The sequence below is a fragment of the Chelonia mydas genome, chromosome 9 (assembly GCF_015237465.2).
Source record: "Chelonia mydas isolate rCheMyd1 chromosome 9, rCheMyd1.pri.v2, whole genome shotgun sequence".
Taxonomy (NCBI): domain Eukaryota; kingdom Metazoa; phylum Chordata; order Testudines; family Cheloniidae; genus Chelonia; species Chelonia mydas.
In genome coordinates this window covers 35736393-35750636 of record NC_057855.1, presented here as the reverse complement: position 1 = coordinate 35750636, position 14244 = coordinate 35736393, and the positions used below count along the sequence as shown (strand labels likewise).

Below are 14244 nucleotides of genomic sequence, written 5' to 3'. Positions count from 1 at the left end.
ACCTTTTAGTAAAAATAAATTGACCTATTAAAACATGTACAGTAGAGTGTACACGTATAACAATAATGTTATATAACAGCCATTTAATTTCTTGCATGTACAGTACACTATGGGCCAGATTGTCTCCCCCTTCTCCAGTTCATTTCTGCCAGTATGGTGGTATACATGAGCTAGGAACTGTCTGGATCAGGACAACGGAGAATCCCCTTGGTGTGGGGACGTCCTCAGCTGGGGTAAAGCAGGCATAGCTAGCTCTTACATGAGTTCCCTGCCAGCCTCGGTACGGAGGATATGCCAGATGTATGTGGCCAGAGTGCTATCCCTCTTATTGGTTATTTAAAAAAAAACCAAAAACATGGGCAGCTCTTCATGCTTATCAGAATAATTATCTTTTACATTTTGCTAATTACAAATCAATAGTAACTGTATTAAAATCATATTATTTGAATATATATCCTAGTTATAAATATGTATCTGAACTGTGATTCCTGGAACCATTTGTGAAGTTAAAAAAAAATCACCCTTAATGTTCTGACTCACTGTATTGTGTAAGAATTATATTTCTCACAGTGGTTGAGCAATAACAGAAAGGAAATCCAGCAGGAGGAATTATACAATGTAAAATCACCATGTACCATGCAATGACTTATGTTGAGAATTCACAAAATTACAGCAAGAAAGCCTCATAAAGCTGTTGGATTATTATGGGCTTTGATATGTGCAAAGCACACAGATGAATGTGAAAGAGAGAGGAGGAAGATGAAGCAGAAATTGTGGTAATATTGAAAACATACTAATTTTTAAAACTGTATCATTCACCTTTAAAACGTGTTTCACTGTTACTTGATTATTTGATTTCAAAAGACCAGTCACATTCTTGGCAAGCTCTTCATGAACAGTCCTTTCTTCGGATGACTTGGTCTTGAACACATACTGAAGAGAGATCAATAATAGTACTGTAAAAAACTGCTATAAATCCCAGCAACAGTTAGTGGTGCATAAGGAACGCATCTTCTAAGAATAGCTGTAGTGCTGATCTTTGCCTACCAAAGTAGCTTGACTGAAAAAAATTAATTGACATAAAGCCTAATTCACTGAACAACAATGGTATAAAAACTCCTCCTCTTGAATCTGACTTTTAAGCAGTACTCCCCATTACTTTCAACTTGATTTGAATCAAAGGGAATTTCTGCTTAAAAATCACTGGCGTGATAGAGATTATTTTTTTCATTAGGGCATCAGAATCTGATTCTTTTGAACTCCCTTCCAAGCCAGTTCACCAGAAAAGGAAGAACAATAAACCTGTAAGGGAAGAAAGGAGGGTTTTCACCCACCCGATCAGGATCACATTTCCCTTGGTCCTATCTTCCAATGGCAACAGCTTACTTGGTAGCAATTCTTCATCATGAAAGGGGTAGAGCACCCACTAGAATGGACAGAAGGGGAACAGCATCCCCTTCCAGGCTGTAGTCCAAGAATTCCTCTGCCACTAGATTGCTCATTGACATAAATCATATATTTGCTACTAATTTGTTTCCCTCACCTATTTTTTTAACTATTTCTTTAGTGAAAGAATCCACTGGAGTCTCAGAAATAACAGCAGCTTAAAACAAATGATACTTTTAAGTAGCATTCCTATTAAATAGGGTGACCAGATGTCCTGTTTTTAAAGGGACAGTCCTGTGCTGGGGGATTTTTTCTTATATAGGCGCCTATTACCCCCCACCCCCTGTCCCATTTTTTCACAGCTGCTATCTCGTCACCCTACTATTAAATATTAAGTCTTCTTGCCACAACTGACAGCTCAACCCCTAATTATAGAGCTGGGTGAGAAGTGGTTTTCCCATCCTGCAAAACTTTTGAGATTTCAAAAAAATTTCCTTTTCTATACCGGGATAAAACTGAGACATTTTGAACTTTTTCTGTGAGAAAGAGAGTGAGCACACTCTGCCCTAAAACAGCCAATAGCCTCGGGTTAAGGCATGCATCCAACATGTGTGAGCATTGTCTACACTGCCACTTTACAGCACGGCAACTTTCTCGCTCAGGGATGTGAAAAATCACCCTCCTGAGCGCTGCAAGTTTCAGCTGTAAAGTGCCAGTGTAGACAGTGCACCAGTGCTGAGAGCTACTCCCCTCGTGGGGGTGGTTTTTTTACAGCGCTGGGAGAGCTCTCTCCCAGTGCTGGTGCCGCAAGTACACAGCCACATTAAAGAGCTGCCACGGCAGTGCTTTAACATTGCTAGTGAAGACATACCCATAGACCCTGATTCAAGTTCCTACATCTTCCACATCCTAGGTGAGTGCCCTAACCACCAGGCTGTTGGCTATTTTGGCTCTCTCTGACTAGAAATTCCATCCTGGACCCGAGAAATCTTTCTCGCTGAAGCTGTCATTGAAGCTGGTATGTTCCCAGAAAAAGTTTCAGTTTCAACCTAAAACCGTTTTGGTGAAAATTTCCTGACCTGCTCTACTTAAGTGGCATGAATGTTCCCAATGGGTCTTGATGCATCCTGGTTTACTTACATAATGATCAATCTAGAAACTGGTATTAGAACACCTCAGAATCTTTAATGCATTTATCCTCACAACACTTCTGTGATGTAGGGAAGTACTATTCCCCCCTTCTTATTTTTTAAACAGATGCAAAACTGAGGCAAGAAAGGGCTAAGGGTCAGATTTTCAAAGATATTTAGGTGCCTAAAGTTGCATATAGGTGCCTAATGGAATTTTCAAAAGTGCCTAAGCACATTACATGCCTGACACCCGTTGAAATCAATGATTACATGCTTTTGAAAATCCCACTGGGATCTGCAGCTTTAGGCTCCTAAATACCTTTGAAAACCTGGCCCTACGTGACTTGCCCAGGGTCATACAGGAAGGTTGTGGCAGAGCAGGGACTTGAACCCTCTCTCCCAAGGTTAGAATAATGAGGAACCACAACATATTTATGACTCAGTCACTGAGCTGAAGCATGCAATGAAAAGTGAAGAGTTATCATTTACATACTGCAGCTGTGCTCACGGCAGTGTGCAATACAGCAGCAGACAGTTGCACTGGCTCACAAGCTCATTTTAAGCACTGCTGAAATATAAACCGGACGCACCCTTCTTTGGCTTTTCACTAGCACATGGTCAGAACCGTGATCAATACAATATTTCAGTCCACTGTGTTTTTAGACAATTAAAATGCACTAAACTGAAAGTTACATAGGACCATATTCTACTCTCATTTATCCCACTGAAAGTCCAAATATTTCCATTAGACTCAGAGAAACTGGATTTATACCAGTGTAACTGAGATCAGAATGTGGGTCAAGGAATGTTGAAAAATATCCCTTGTAAGGACATAAAATATATAAAGACAAAGTATGAAGGCATTTTGCATGTTGTGGAAGTTAGTTCAGCAGCATTTAGCTTCACTGGACTTGAAAGAGTCATTGGTTTCTTTCCTAGTAGAACTTGTCTCATATTTTCATTATTCTGATCATGAAGATCTGAGAGTTTCAGTTAATAGTGTGTGTTTTCATTTTGGTTTCACTGGCCCTGAAGGGCAGTTTTTTATCTTCTATTTGCATACATTCCATTCGGTAGATTATAATTATTATTAGACTTTGTGAAAGCCTCCCTTGTTTCAGGATAAATCAGAATGTCATTCACTAATGTATAAGTCGCTATATATGTCATTCAAACTTATTTCCATAACTACTGGAATGGTGTTCCTTTCTCTTATTTTATATCTGACATTTCCTGTATCTGTTCGACCACCACTGAACATGAGTAGACAAGAAGAAAACCCTCTATGCATAGAGGAGTAGAGGCAAAGCAACAATAACTTCTATTTTTCTCTCCTGACAGGGTTTAAATACTATAGATTCTCCTTTGTTCATTCTGAGATGAATGACTAAATGAAGTAGGTACAAAAATAAGGTGTATTAAATCATTACAGAGTGATTGATATCTCTGCAGGCGATTCAACTACACTGCCAAGTCCTTGATTAATCTAGTAATGTCTGGGTACAAATTTTCCAAAATCCAAGGAAGAGCATTTGCCTTTTCCCTGTTCCTTAGTCAATAACAATATGAATGGTTCCCCTATCTTTCTACTTACAACATACATTTCTGTACTAAGCTCCTCATCCGATGAAGTGAGCTGTAGCTCACTAAAGCTTACGCTCAAATAAATTTGTTAGTCTCTGAGGTGCCACAAGTCCTCCTTTTCTTTTTGCGAATACAGACTAACACGGCTGAAACCTGTCATCTTAGATTGTTACTTCAGATAAACTATTTATTGCTTAGGTGTTTGTTGGTCTGTAGCATTATTTGTGCTAACTCAAGGGGTACTCGATGGATATTGGGAACAAAGATATCATTTTTAAAGACATTGGGGTTTTGACTTTCTCAATGTCGTCACAAGTTCACTGAGATCAAAATACTAGTGTAACTGAGTATAGACATATGCCACCTTCCCCCAAATGAGAACTGGGTGGAAGAAACTGAACAAGCAGTCCCCAGTTACAAAAAATGTGCAAGGAACCATGCCAGAAAATAAAGTATTTCACATCCCAGAACCAGGTACAAATATACAGTTACTTGGAGGAACAAAAGATATCCTGAGAAAACAATAGAAGGCTAAGAATATATAATAGAAGAAACATACAGCAATCTATAAGCACAAAGAAAAGCTTTCAGGAACACCTCCTTAGTAAAAATTATCACTAAGCTTCACTTGACCATTTGTAATGTGTTAAATGCTATTGGAGAAACACCTTCTACCCATACAGTACACATGGCATGTCAATATGAAGCAATAAAACCACTTAACGTGAATGCTGCAAAATACCTCCTTGAACTGTACATAAATCTATCAAACTTAGGTACTTATATGGCCCCCTACCATAGTATCTGAGCACCTCACAGTCTTTAATGTATCCATCCTCCAAACAACACTGTGAGGAAGGGCAGTGCTATTAACCCCATTTTTTGCAGATGGGAAACTGAGGCTCAGACAAGCTAAGTGATTTGCCCAAGGTTAAATACACAGTCTGTGGCAAAGCAGAGAATGAAATCTGGGTCTCCCAAGGCCTAGGCTAGCAACCTAATCACTGCACCATGTAAAAGGTCAGAAGGCAACTATCCAAATGCTGGAAAAACTACAAGAAAGTATCACAAAGAGAAAACGGAAATAATGTGCAACACACAGGAGATGATCAAAGGTCAATTGGATATTTCATACCTTTACATAAGAATGGACACAGTATTCTAGTTGCTCTTCATGGCACTTGGCAACAATGTCAGTAAGAACCCTAGAAAAGAAAGATATTGAGCTATCTTGCAACATGAGGCAGAAAAATATCCTTACATGCATTACATTGTGTCACACTGTTATACATCAGATTCAAAATTACCCGCTATGTGTCTGATCCAAGAAAAATCCATGTGGACAATCTGCTGTGCCCATGTGGAACTCATTGACTTCATGAGCACGACATGTGGGCACAGCAGCCTGCATGTATGGGTCACAATGGTGGATCAGGGCCTTACTCTAAAAAGTTACTATTATTCAACGAAATACACCCAGTTATAACAATTTTAACAGTTGTGATGTTGATCTTACTACATTATTGGGAGATGAAACTACACGTTACTGGAGAACATTTCAACACTTATATGGATCTGGGAATATTATGAAGAAGTTACAATGAAGACAATTAGAGAGAGCGTTAATGAAGTTGAGAATCAAAGTCTATGAAAGGCTGTTGTGTCAGAATTTCTATTCTAACCTTTCAGGGGTTAGAACTCTAGCAAAGACCTAGTGGACCACATTCCAAACTCAAAAGTTCTTGGTATATCTGTTAATCAGTATCACAATAATGGATTCTTATTCTGATAAACCAACCCATGTACCACAGTTTAATAACTGCCGAGTTAGTTTTTTTAAGATGCTTTCTGTGCACTCCTGATATATAATCCAAAAAAGCTTCTATTTTATTAAATTTGTTTTGCAAACCATTTCTCATTTATTATTATTAATGTGATTAGGGCCTTTTGAAAAATAAATAAATAACCGAAATTATTCACCAAGGTTCCAGTCATTCTGTCCTTACTCCTCTACTATTCAGATATCAGTGGGAATTTTGGCAGAGTAAAGACAGAGTCATGACTGCATGACTGTGGCCCAAGGCAAGTCAGTAATCAAGACAAAGTATAAAGAAAGTGTTTTTTCACAACCATGAACAATTTTGAGTTCTTGTTCTGTAGCTTTTAACTTGTTCAACGCCAGCTACTTCAAGTATTCAAAACAAAATACAAAGTGCACACATGTATAGTGGCAAAACAATGAAAGGCATGCACAGCGTTTTGTCAGTGCACAGCTGTGCATGTTGCTGTTGACATCAGCAATGTTGTCACAAAGCCTGTACACAGCGAAGGTAAACACTGAGAAGCCATTTTCTACCAGGTGGGTGGATAGCCAAGTATTTGAGCATAAAAAAGGCTGCCCTTCCAGTTTCTAACCCAACTGTTTCACTACTGTGTTTTCCAGCCACCCCAACTAACACTAACTCTGGCTTGGGACAAAACCATTTATTCCCCCAATTGGCATTAGTGTTAATGAATTGGGCAGTTAGGGGTCATAGGAAAAGGTTTGACATCCTTCTCTTGGAGACTGAGTACATCACCACTGGGATGAGCTCAGTCTCTGCCAGCCAAGGGAATGACACTGCTAAATTCATTCCAGACATAATTTCCTATTCATGAAAGTATTCGGCCTGAAAACCTTTGAAGTGTTGAGCCCCCTAAGCTGCCATTAAAGTCAACTTGAGGAATGAAGCATCAGGAGTCTGAAGTCTTACAATGAATCTCCCTTCAACAGTTAAATACTGCAAACCAGCTTCAGTAAACATATAAAATACATTAACAACACTTGTAAACCCAACGGGATGCTGAGGATTAAGTTGTGTTTGTCTTCTGGTTACTACCCAGGCCTTTAATGGCTGGGGAAAAGCCAACAAAGAAATCTCTATGCAGTACAACTTTTCTTTTTCAGCCCATCCATTGGAAATTACTTTATTCTTTTTATTTTATTTTCTGATTTCACGGCTAATAATAGCAATAAATATTTTATTTTAAACAAATATTTTAGTTGGACATTCCTGGAGGTCACAGACCCTTGGTGCGTCTCTCCAGCTGACTGTTAATTACTTGGATAATGCCTTCCCTGTTGTTCACTGTTACGGCTTAAACATTTCATTGCAAACTGTCCAAAAGGGGGTGACCTGACTCACCTAGTTATAAATTTAATCATAGAAGACACTGACCTCTTTCTTTGAGGTGCTCAGCAGCCGCAACCCACAAGGAAGTCAGAGGGAATTGAGGACACTAAGACCATTCAGGAAGTGCTCAGCATCTCAGAGAATTATACATTTTAAAGCAAACCCTCCTCTTTACCTGTTGGTGCCAACTGATTTGAAACAGTAGCGAAAGCAATGTCTGCATAGGAACAATAATTTTGTGGATGAAGTCAATTATGTGATGTCATATCCTATACTTAGTTACCTGACTTACTTGCCAAGCTCTGTGTTAGATCTAGGAGTCAGACATTTTAGGATAATGAGCTCATCTTCTATTAAAATCTAAACACCAAGTTCAGCCCTGGTTCATAACTAGACTCTTGTCAACAGTCACACACTGGATTGAATTTGGCCCTAATTCTATTATATATAACAAATTTTTGGATACCTTGTCACAGCAGTGGTAACCTCATCCACGTCGTTTTCTACCAGAACCCAAAAGAGTTGATTCAGGATCACAGGAAGAAAGTTCATAATTACATGGATCTTCTCAATTTTCAGTAAATTCTGTATCAGATACAAGGCAGAATAACTATAGATTACGGACATAAACCACAATCCACCAGGGCCTGAATTTCCACTCCTTTACTCCTTTCACCATCTGGTAATTGCAGAGAAGTAAGTGGAATTAAACCAGTGTAAGACAGTGGAGAATCATGCTCCATGTCAAGATATTTTTTAAAGTATGACTTTGTACCCGGAATTTTTATTCCTGAGATTTTATAGTTTCTGTTTATTTTGCGATTATAAAGCAGAAACTATTACCTGCCCTTTTTTTTTTTTTTCAGTGAAAAAGCAGAAAATATGTACGAGTTGTGAAGGACTGAAGTTCTTACTTTTAAAGATTTTTTCCCCTAAAATTTTGAGAAAATTTTTTACCTGGGCTGAGACCTCATATGCTGTGTTTCATTTTGGATAAAATATTTATGACCAAGTCAAAATCACACTTATTAAAAACAGTGTTACACTCTAGACTGACTGGACAATGATACTCCATTACCTTAACTGATAGAGCTAACTGAGTTATTCATTAAAATAATATTGTTATGGATTTAGCTCTCTGATTTTCTGCAAATGCATCTGTGATTTGTAAATAAAAGCCGAAAGTTTGGGCAAATATTTTCTGCCTATTGTTTGTTCATGAACTGTTCACTCTGAATATTTGTTATCTATTTATGTTGTGCGAATGGTGATTTTATTTCTGTTTCCTGATTGGATGATTGAAATATAATACAGAGGCAGACAAAAAGCAGCAAACAATGAACAGTGCACTTCTAGCATGCTTTTCTGGATGTGTAATCACTCATGCTAAAATTTGTGCACCTTTTGGGTATTCACAAACATTTTCCCCAATACCTAGTAACTATCTGAATATATACAAATAATTTATATAATAGAGAAAACTTAACCTAATGCTTTTATTTATGAAAATAGTCACAATTTTTAAATTCAACCAGGACTAATTGCTACTACAGATAAAAAACAACAACAAAAACAACAGCAGCAAAAATCTCACTTTTTAATATGTATGGATGTACCTGATTTCAGGTACATCCACACATATTAAAAAAAAAAAAAAGACATCTTTAAATAGTTGCCCAGAGAAATGTTACGACTATTGGAAAGTTACAGCAAAATTTATCTTTTACTAAGCAGCTTAATAAAATCAGCTTAATTGGGAAAATGGAGCAATGGGGGAAAAATATCCTTTACTTTAATCTCTAAACCTAGAAACTGCCATTAGATTCAGATGATCACCAAAGAAGTTAGTATGTTTCGTAACTTGCCCTTCAGTATTCTAGCTCCTTCCTGCTCCGCTCCAAACTACATATTTTAGGGTGAGCCCATGTGATCTGCCCACTGCCAAATGGATTAAGAATCCATTGTAGGACTGAGCATCCATACAAGAATGCAAATCAGGGTTACCTGTATCTTTGGTCCAGGCATGCAGGGGTATGTAGCACTACATGCCAATTTCTTACCCCCATTTCTTACTGCATCTCTCATGCAGGAAGGGAAGGGGAAGAAGTGGGCATGCAAAAAAATATTACTCTCTGGAGCAAGAGGGGAGCAGCAAGATAACGGTGGCCTCCCAAGCCCCAATTCCTTCTCTGCAATGCTCCTGGAGCAGCACAGCAACATGCCCTCCCTTATGATGATCTGTGTCCTTGGGACACAATCCAGCCCATGGCAATTTAGAACCATAAGCAGGCCATGGGCTTGCTTGGGAGGCAAATTCAAAGAGAACTAGAATTTGGCCCTTTACATTTATTTACCTACATCAACTTGTAACACTTCTAAATTATTTTACCTTACAGGACTTGACAAAGTCTGAGGTACAAAGGTGGGAGAGATGCATTTCTCCTTTTTGGCAGTCCTGGAAAAAGTTATTCAGATATGGATCCTAAAATGGTAAACATATGCTAAAGTTAATGCCTATTTTATCATGGACTGCAATTCAAATATTTGCTAACCATCTTGATGAATTGGTCATGGTGGGTCGAATCCAGGAACTTTACACTTTACACCATACAGCACAAAGGATCACAGAATAATAGGTATGGAAAAGCCCAACAAGGATTAGACCATGTAGTCCATCAGCTTACCATCAGAGAGTGCATTTCCTAGTGCTTTGTCCAGTCTTGTTTTAAGTGTCCTGAGCAATGGGGTTTTCCCACGATCTAACAGATCTCAACATCAGGATGTTTTAAAATGTCTAGTTACAACCTCCTGTATCATCCAAAATAACGCCTCCTTTTTCCTTAAAAGGGGTATTTACCCCCTTGGTTTATCACTCCTCTCTCGTTAGCACTCCTACATTCAGATTATCTTTAATGTTAGACGAACAGATTCATACAAGATTTAAGCTATATTAAGATCATGAGCAGGGGGTTGGACTAGATGACCTCCTGAGGTCCCTTCCAACCCAGATATTCTATGATTCTATGATCATTTGTCAGGTTTTTTCTAGCATGCATTTCTGATTATCAGGTAAGGATATCTGAGAGAAAATGCAAACTCACCTGAGTATTTACAGTCGATACAACAAATGAAGACACCTTGAAAAGCAGCTTCCCATTGTCTACCCACTTAATGTCACTTCCACTCTGCTGTAAAAAATATTTTCTTATTTCCACACTTGCAAACACCATAAAAGTGTAAACATATCAACACTGTTCAGTTCTGCATCACTTTTTGCTGCACAGCTCTGTGATTGTGCAAGTTCACTCGGGCCTGGATATTGCACTATTTTAAATATTCAGCTCTCAGTTACTGTAGAAGCAGTCACAATGGGAGTTCCCCCACTATCCTGTCAATGCCACAAAGCAATAGACTAGATCCACAGGCCTACTCAGCTCTCTCTGCATTGCTCAGTTAGTACAAAGGGAGAGGAAACTGCCCATAACTTTCCTGCTGAGGATTCTTAACCAGGCACAGCTCAAGGAACAGTGGGCAATCCTGGGCACTATGGAAAGGATCACGGGACTTGTGCTAGTCAGACTTTTCAGGGACCCCAGCTAAAACTGTATGAAAAACCACTCTTCACCATGCTCCCTCCAGCTAGGAAGAATGTATGGTTTATCCATGCACCGCCAGTCAGGTGTGGTATCTCCAGCACACCATTGGAAGAGGCATAGTTTCCCCCGATCTGTTGGTACACATATTAACTTAAGAATTGAATGCTATACATATGAACACACTAAGTTGTATGGTCCAGTTTATCATTCATACAATGACTCCTTTACATTGCCAGCAAGGCGTAAATGAGAAGCTGGCCCTATCATTTTAATCACACATACTTCAATCTCTCTATTCCTTTTGAAAAATATATAAATATTACTTAATACCTTTCCACTTGCAGGATCTTGAAGGCTTAAGTAACTGGGCGGCAAACTGGTTGTCACTGGAATGTTATGTTCTTGAGAAGCTAACTGGGCACCTTTCAATAAAGGAAGCCAAGCATATCCAACTGCACAGAAGGGCAAATCAATATGACATTTTTGAGTATAAGATCTTTGGATCATAGGATCATAGTAAATAATAGCCACAAACAGAAATTCTGAAATCCTCAGATGAACATATATCACTATAAATATAATGCAGACAAACATTAGCAAGGAATTATTTGAAAGTAATTCTACTGCAGGTACCTGGTGTTTCCAGAGCCTCTTTCTTTTTGGCATTAGCTTTTGCATGTATGTCACAGGTGACATGATAAAATGAAAACAGAATGTGGTGTTTCTTATGGAGTTGAGTGGGAAGCTCAATTTTCACCTGAAATGTAAAAGGTTACACCTCTCTTTAGTTTAAAGGGAATCAACCAGGAGTAAGAGATGGGCTCTAAAGGAGAAATCTCTCTTTCTATATATCTCTAATTAAAGCTGGCCTTTTGACTGGTAATTGCTTCTTTGTGTACTTGTGGCACCTTGGAGACTAACCAATTTATTTGAGCATAAGCTTTCGTGAGCTACAGCTCACTTCACACGGCTGTTACTTTGAAACCTGCTTCTTTGTGTGTTGCTCTTTTTAATGATGTGACAACTGTTCTTTTAAAAAAATCATTGAGAGGCACCATTTATTACTCTCACTTAAACTGGTTTTTCTTCTCTTTCCTTTGAGTGAATATTTGTGTTTCTAATGAAACAGCACAGAATTGAAAACTGAAGAACCCTGTTCAAACAGGCTGCTTAGAACCAATCATCTCCATACAATCAGACTCAACACTGACCCTACCCAAGAGTCGCCATTCTTTCTTTCTCTTCTCCTTTAGCAGAAGAGAGAGTCAGCCTGGATACCCTTTAAATTAAAAATACTAATGATATGTCATCATAACTGATTTTATTATAAAGACTGAAGGTGAACAAGGATTGATGTGAAAATAAAAAACTTTTATTTATGATCTCAGATGAGTCATACGTCCCATAGGTTGTTAATTGAATAAATATGTGGACAGAATTGGCATCGGGCTTTGTTGCAAGGATAGGTTCCAACTCTGTCCATATGTTTATTCAAGTGACACCATCATAGGACCTAATCACATTAGCCACGCTATCAGGGGCTCGTTCACCTGCACATCTTCCAATGTGATATATGCCATCATGTGCCAGCAATGCCCCTCTGCCATGTACATTGGCCAAACCGGACAGTCTCTATGCAAAAGAATAAATGGACACAAATCTGACATCAGGAATCATAACATTCAAAAACTGGTAGGAGAACACTTCAACCTCTCTGGCCACTCAGTAAAAGATTTAAGGGTGGCAATTTTGCAACAGAAAAGCTTCAAAAACAGACTCCAAAGAGAAACTGTGAGCTTGAATTAATATGCAAACTAAATACCATTAACTTGGGTTTGAATAGAGACTGGGAGTGGCTGGGTCAGTACACATATTGAATCTATTTCCTTAAGTTAAGTATCCTCACACCTTCTTGTCAACTGTCTAAATGAGCCATCTTGATTATCACTACACAAGTTTTTTTTTTTTCTCCTGCTGATAATAGCTCATCTTAACTAATTAGCCTCTCACAGTTTGTATGGTAACTTCCAACTTATCTGTATGTGTATATATCTATATCTATCTATCTATCTTACTATATGTTCCATTCTATGCATCCGATGAAGTGAGCTGTAGCCCACGAAAGCTTATGCTCTAATAAATTTGTTAGTCTCTAAGGTGCCACAAGTACTCCAATCCTTTGTGAGTGTGCTGTCAAAAACACTAACAACTCAAGGCTATGGAGCACTCTGGATTGGTTAGGGTGAAACTCAATTCACCTGCATAAAGCCTGAGGAATGGGGCTTTATGTTGGTGAAGTAGAAAGACTGACCATTATGATGTGTTCAGAGAAATGGTGAGATTTTATTTCATACTGTATGTTTATTTCAGTAAGTAAAAATCTCTCTATCTAATGAAATTCACACTCACCTGGATACATGAACACTTATAGCAGGCAGGTAATGTTTTTTTTCCATTTCTATGCCTTTAATTCAATGCATATTGTCATATTGTTTAATCAGTGAAGAATGAACTGACCTCATCATAGAAATCAGGATTCTGTGAATGATGTAGCACTGCTGTGTAGGCTGCTGTTGTAAATAATGGTCCGCCAGGCTTCCCATAAATACACTGTTAAAATATTATACTTCAGTTCAGTTGTCAAGGCATGCTGATAATACGAATATAGCCATAGCTCAAAGGGGGTTTTAAAAAGTGTCTTTCCTTTATATGGACTCATCCTACACAATTCAACTCCAATGCTTTACTGGGGTCTCTAGGCACAACAACTCCTCCCTGCATTGGCAGGACCAGGGTATTTAATAGGCCCTTTCTATTTCTAGCTTCTATGATTCTTGATTAGCTTATTTTATGTACGGGAAAACTGAGGTGCAGGTTCTCCCACTTTTGTGCCATACTCATTGAACAACTCCGTATACCACAAAATTAGTTTGGAAATCTAACACAGATAATCTTAGTTCCCTAATGCCATTTTAATGCATCATACCTCAACGTGCACAAGCTATACATTTTGCTGTTCACTAAGTGAGCCATGCAGATGTGACGACCACCAGCTTGGCTGATATGCTGAAGACTGAACGGGGGACCTCCAGAGTGAAAAGCCAGAGCTGCTACAGCTTGAACTAAAAAGTCAAGGCTTTGTAGCTGGGGGCTGAACCAACTCATTTACATCACAGATGGAGACCTGTAACACACACCTACCAGTGGGTTACACACAAACGTAAGGATAGTAGGACTAGCCCTGCAGCCCTCACAGAGGCAAAACTACCATATAAATCAGAAGTTCTGCTTGCATCAGGACTGCAGGTTCAGGCTCAATAGACCATATCTACCAGTACTTTGCTTAAAATGAAAGGAAGAGCATGTGAAAAATAT

The 14244-nt window shown here is 38.6% G+C and overlaps 1 protein-coding gene across 50 annotated transcripts in view; it reads right to left on the bottom strand.

Moving 5' to 3' along the window:
* DOCK10 (dedicator of cytokinesis 10) overlaps nt 1-14244 on the bottom strand; it is a 247285-nt gene that overhangs the window by 71165 nt on the left and 161876 nt on the right. For 40 of the 50 annotated variants that reach the window (XM_043523131.1, XM_043523117.1, XM_043523120.1 and 37 more), the window contains 8 exons: nt 13387-13479; nt 11503-11626; nt 11200-11321; nt 10375-10461; nt 9663-9755; nt 7740-7858; nt 5236-5305; nt 820-933 (listed from right to left, as the gene is read on the bottom strand). In XM_043523131.1, coding sequence (XP_043379066.1) covers nt 820-933; nt 5236-5305; nt 7740-7858; nt 9663-9755; nt 10375-10461; nt 11200-11321; nt 11503-11626; nt 13387-13479 — 822 coding nt within the window. The remainder of the gene's footprint in view (nt 1-819; nt 934-5235; nt 5306-7739; nt 7859-9662; nt 9756-10374; nt 10462-11199; nt 11322-11502; nt 11627-13386; nt 13480-14244) is intronic. The other 10 variants (XM_043523123.1, XM_043523129.1, XM_043523132.1 and 7 more) reach the window with 1 other exon arrangement.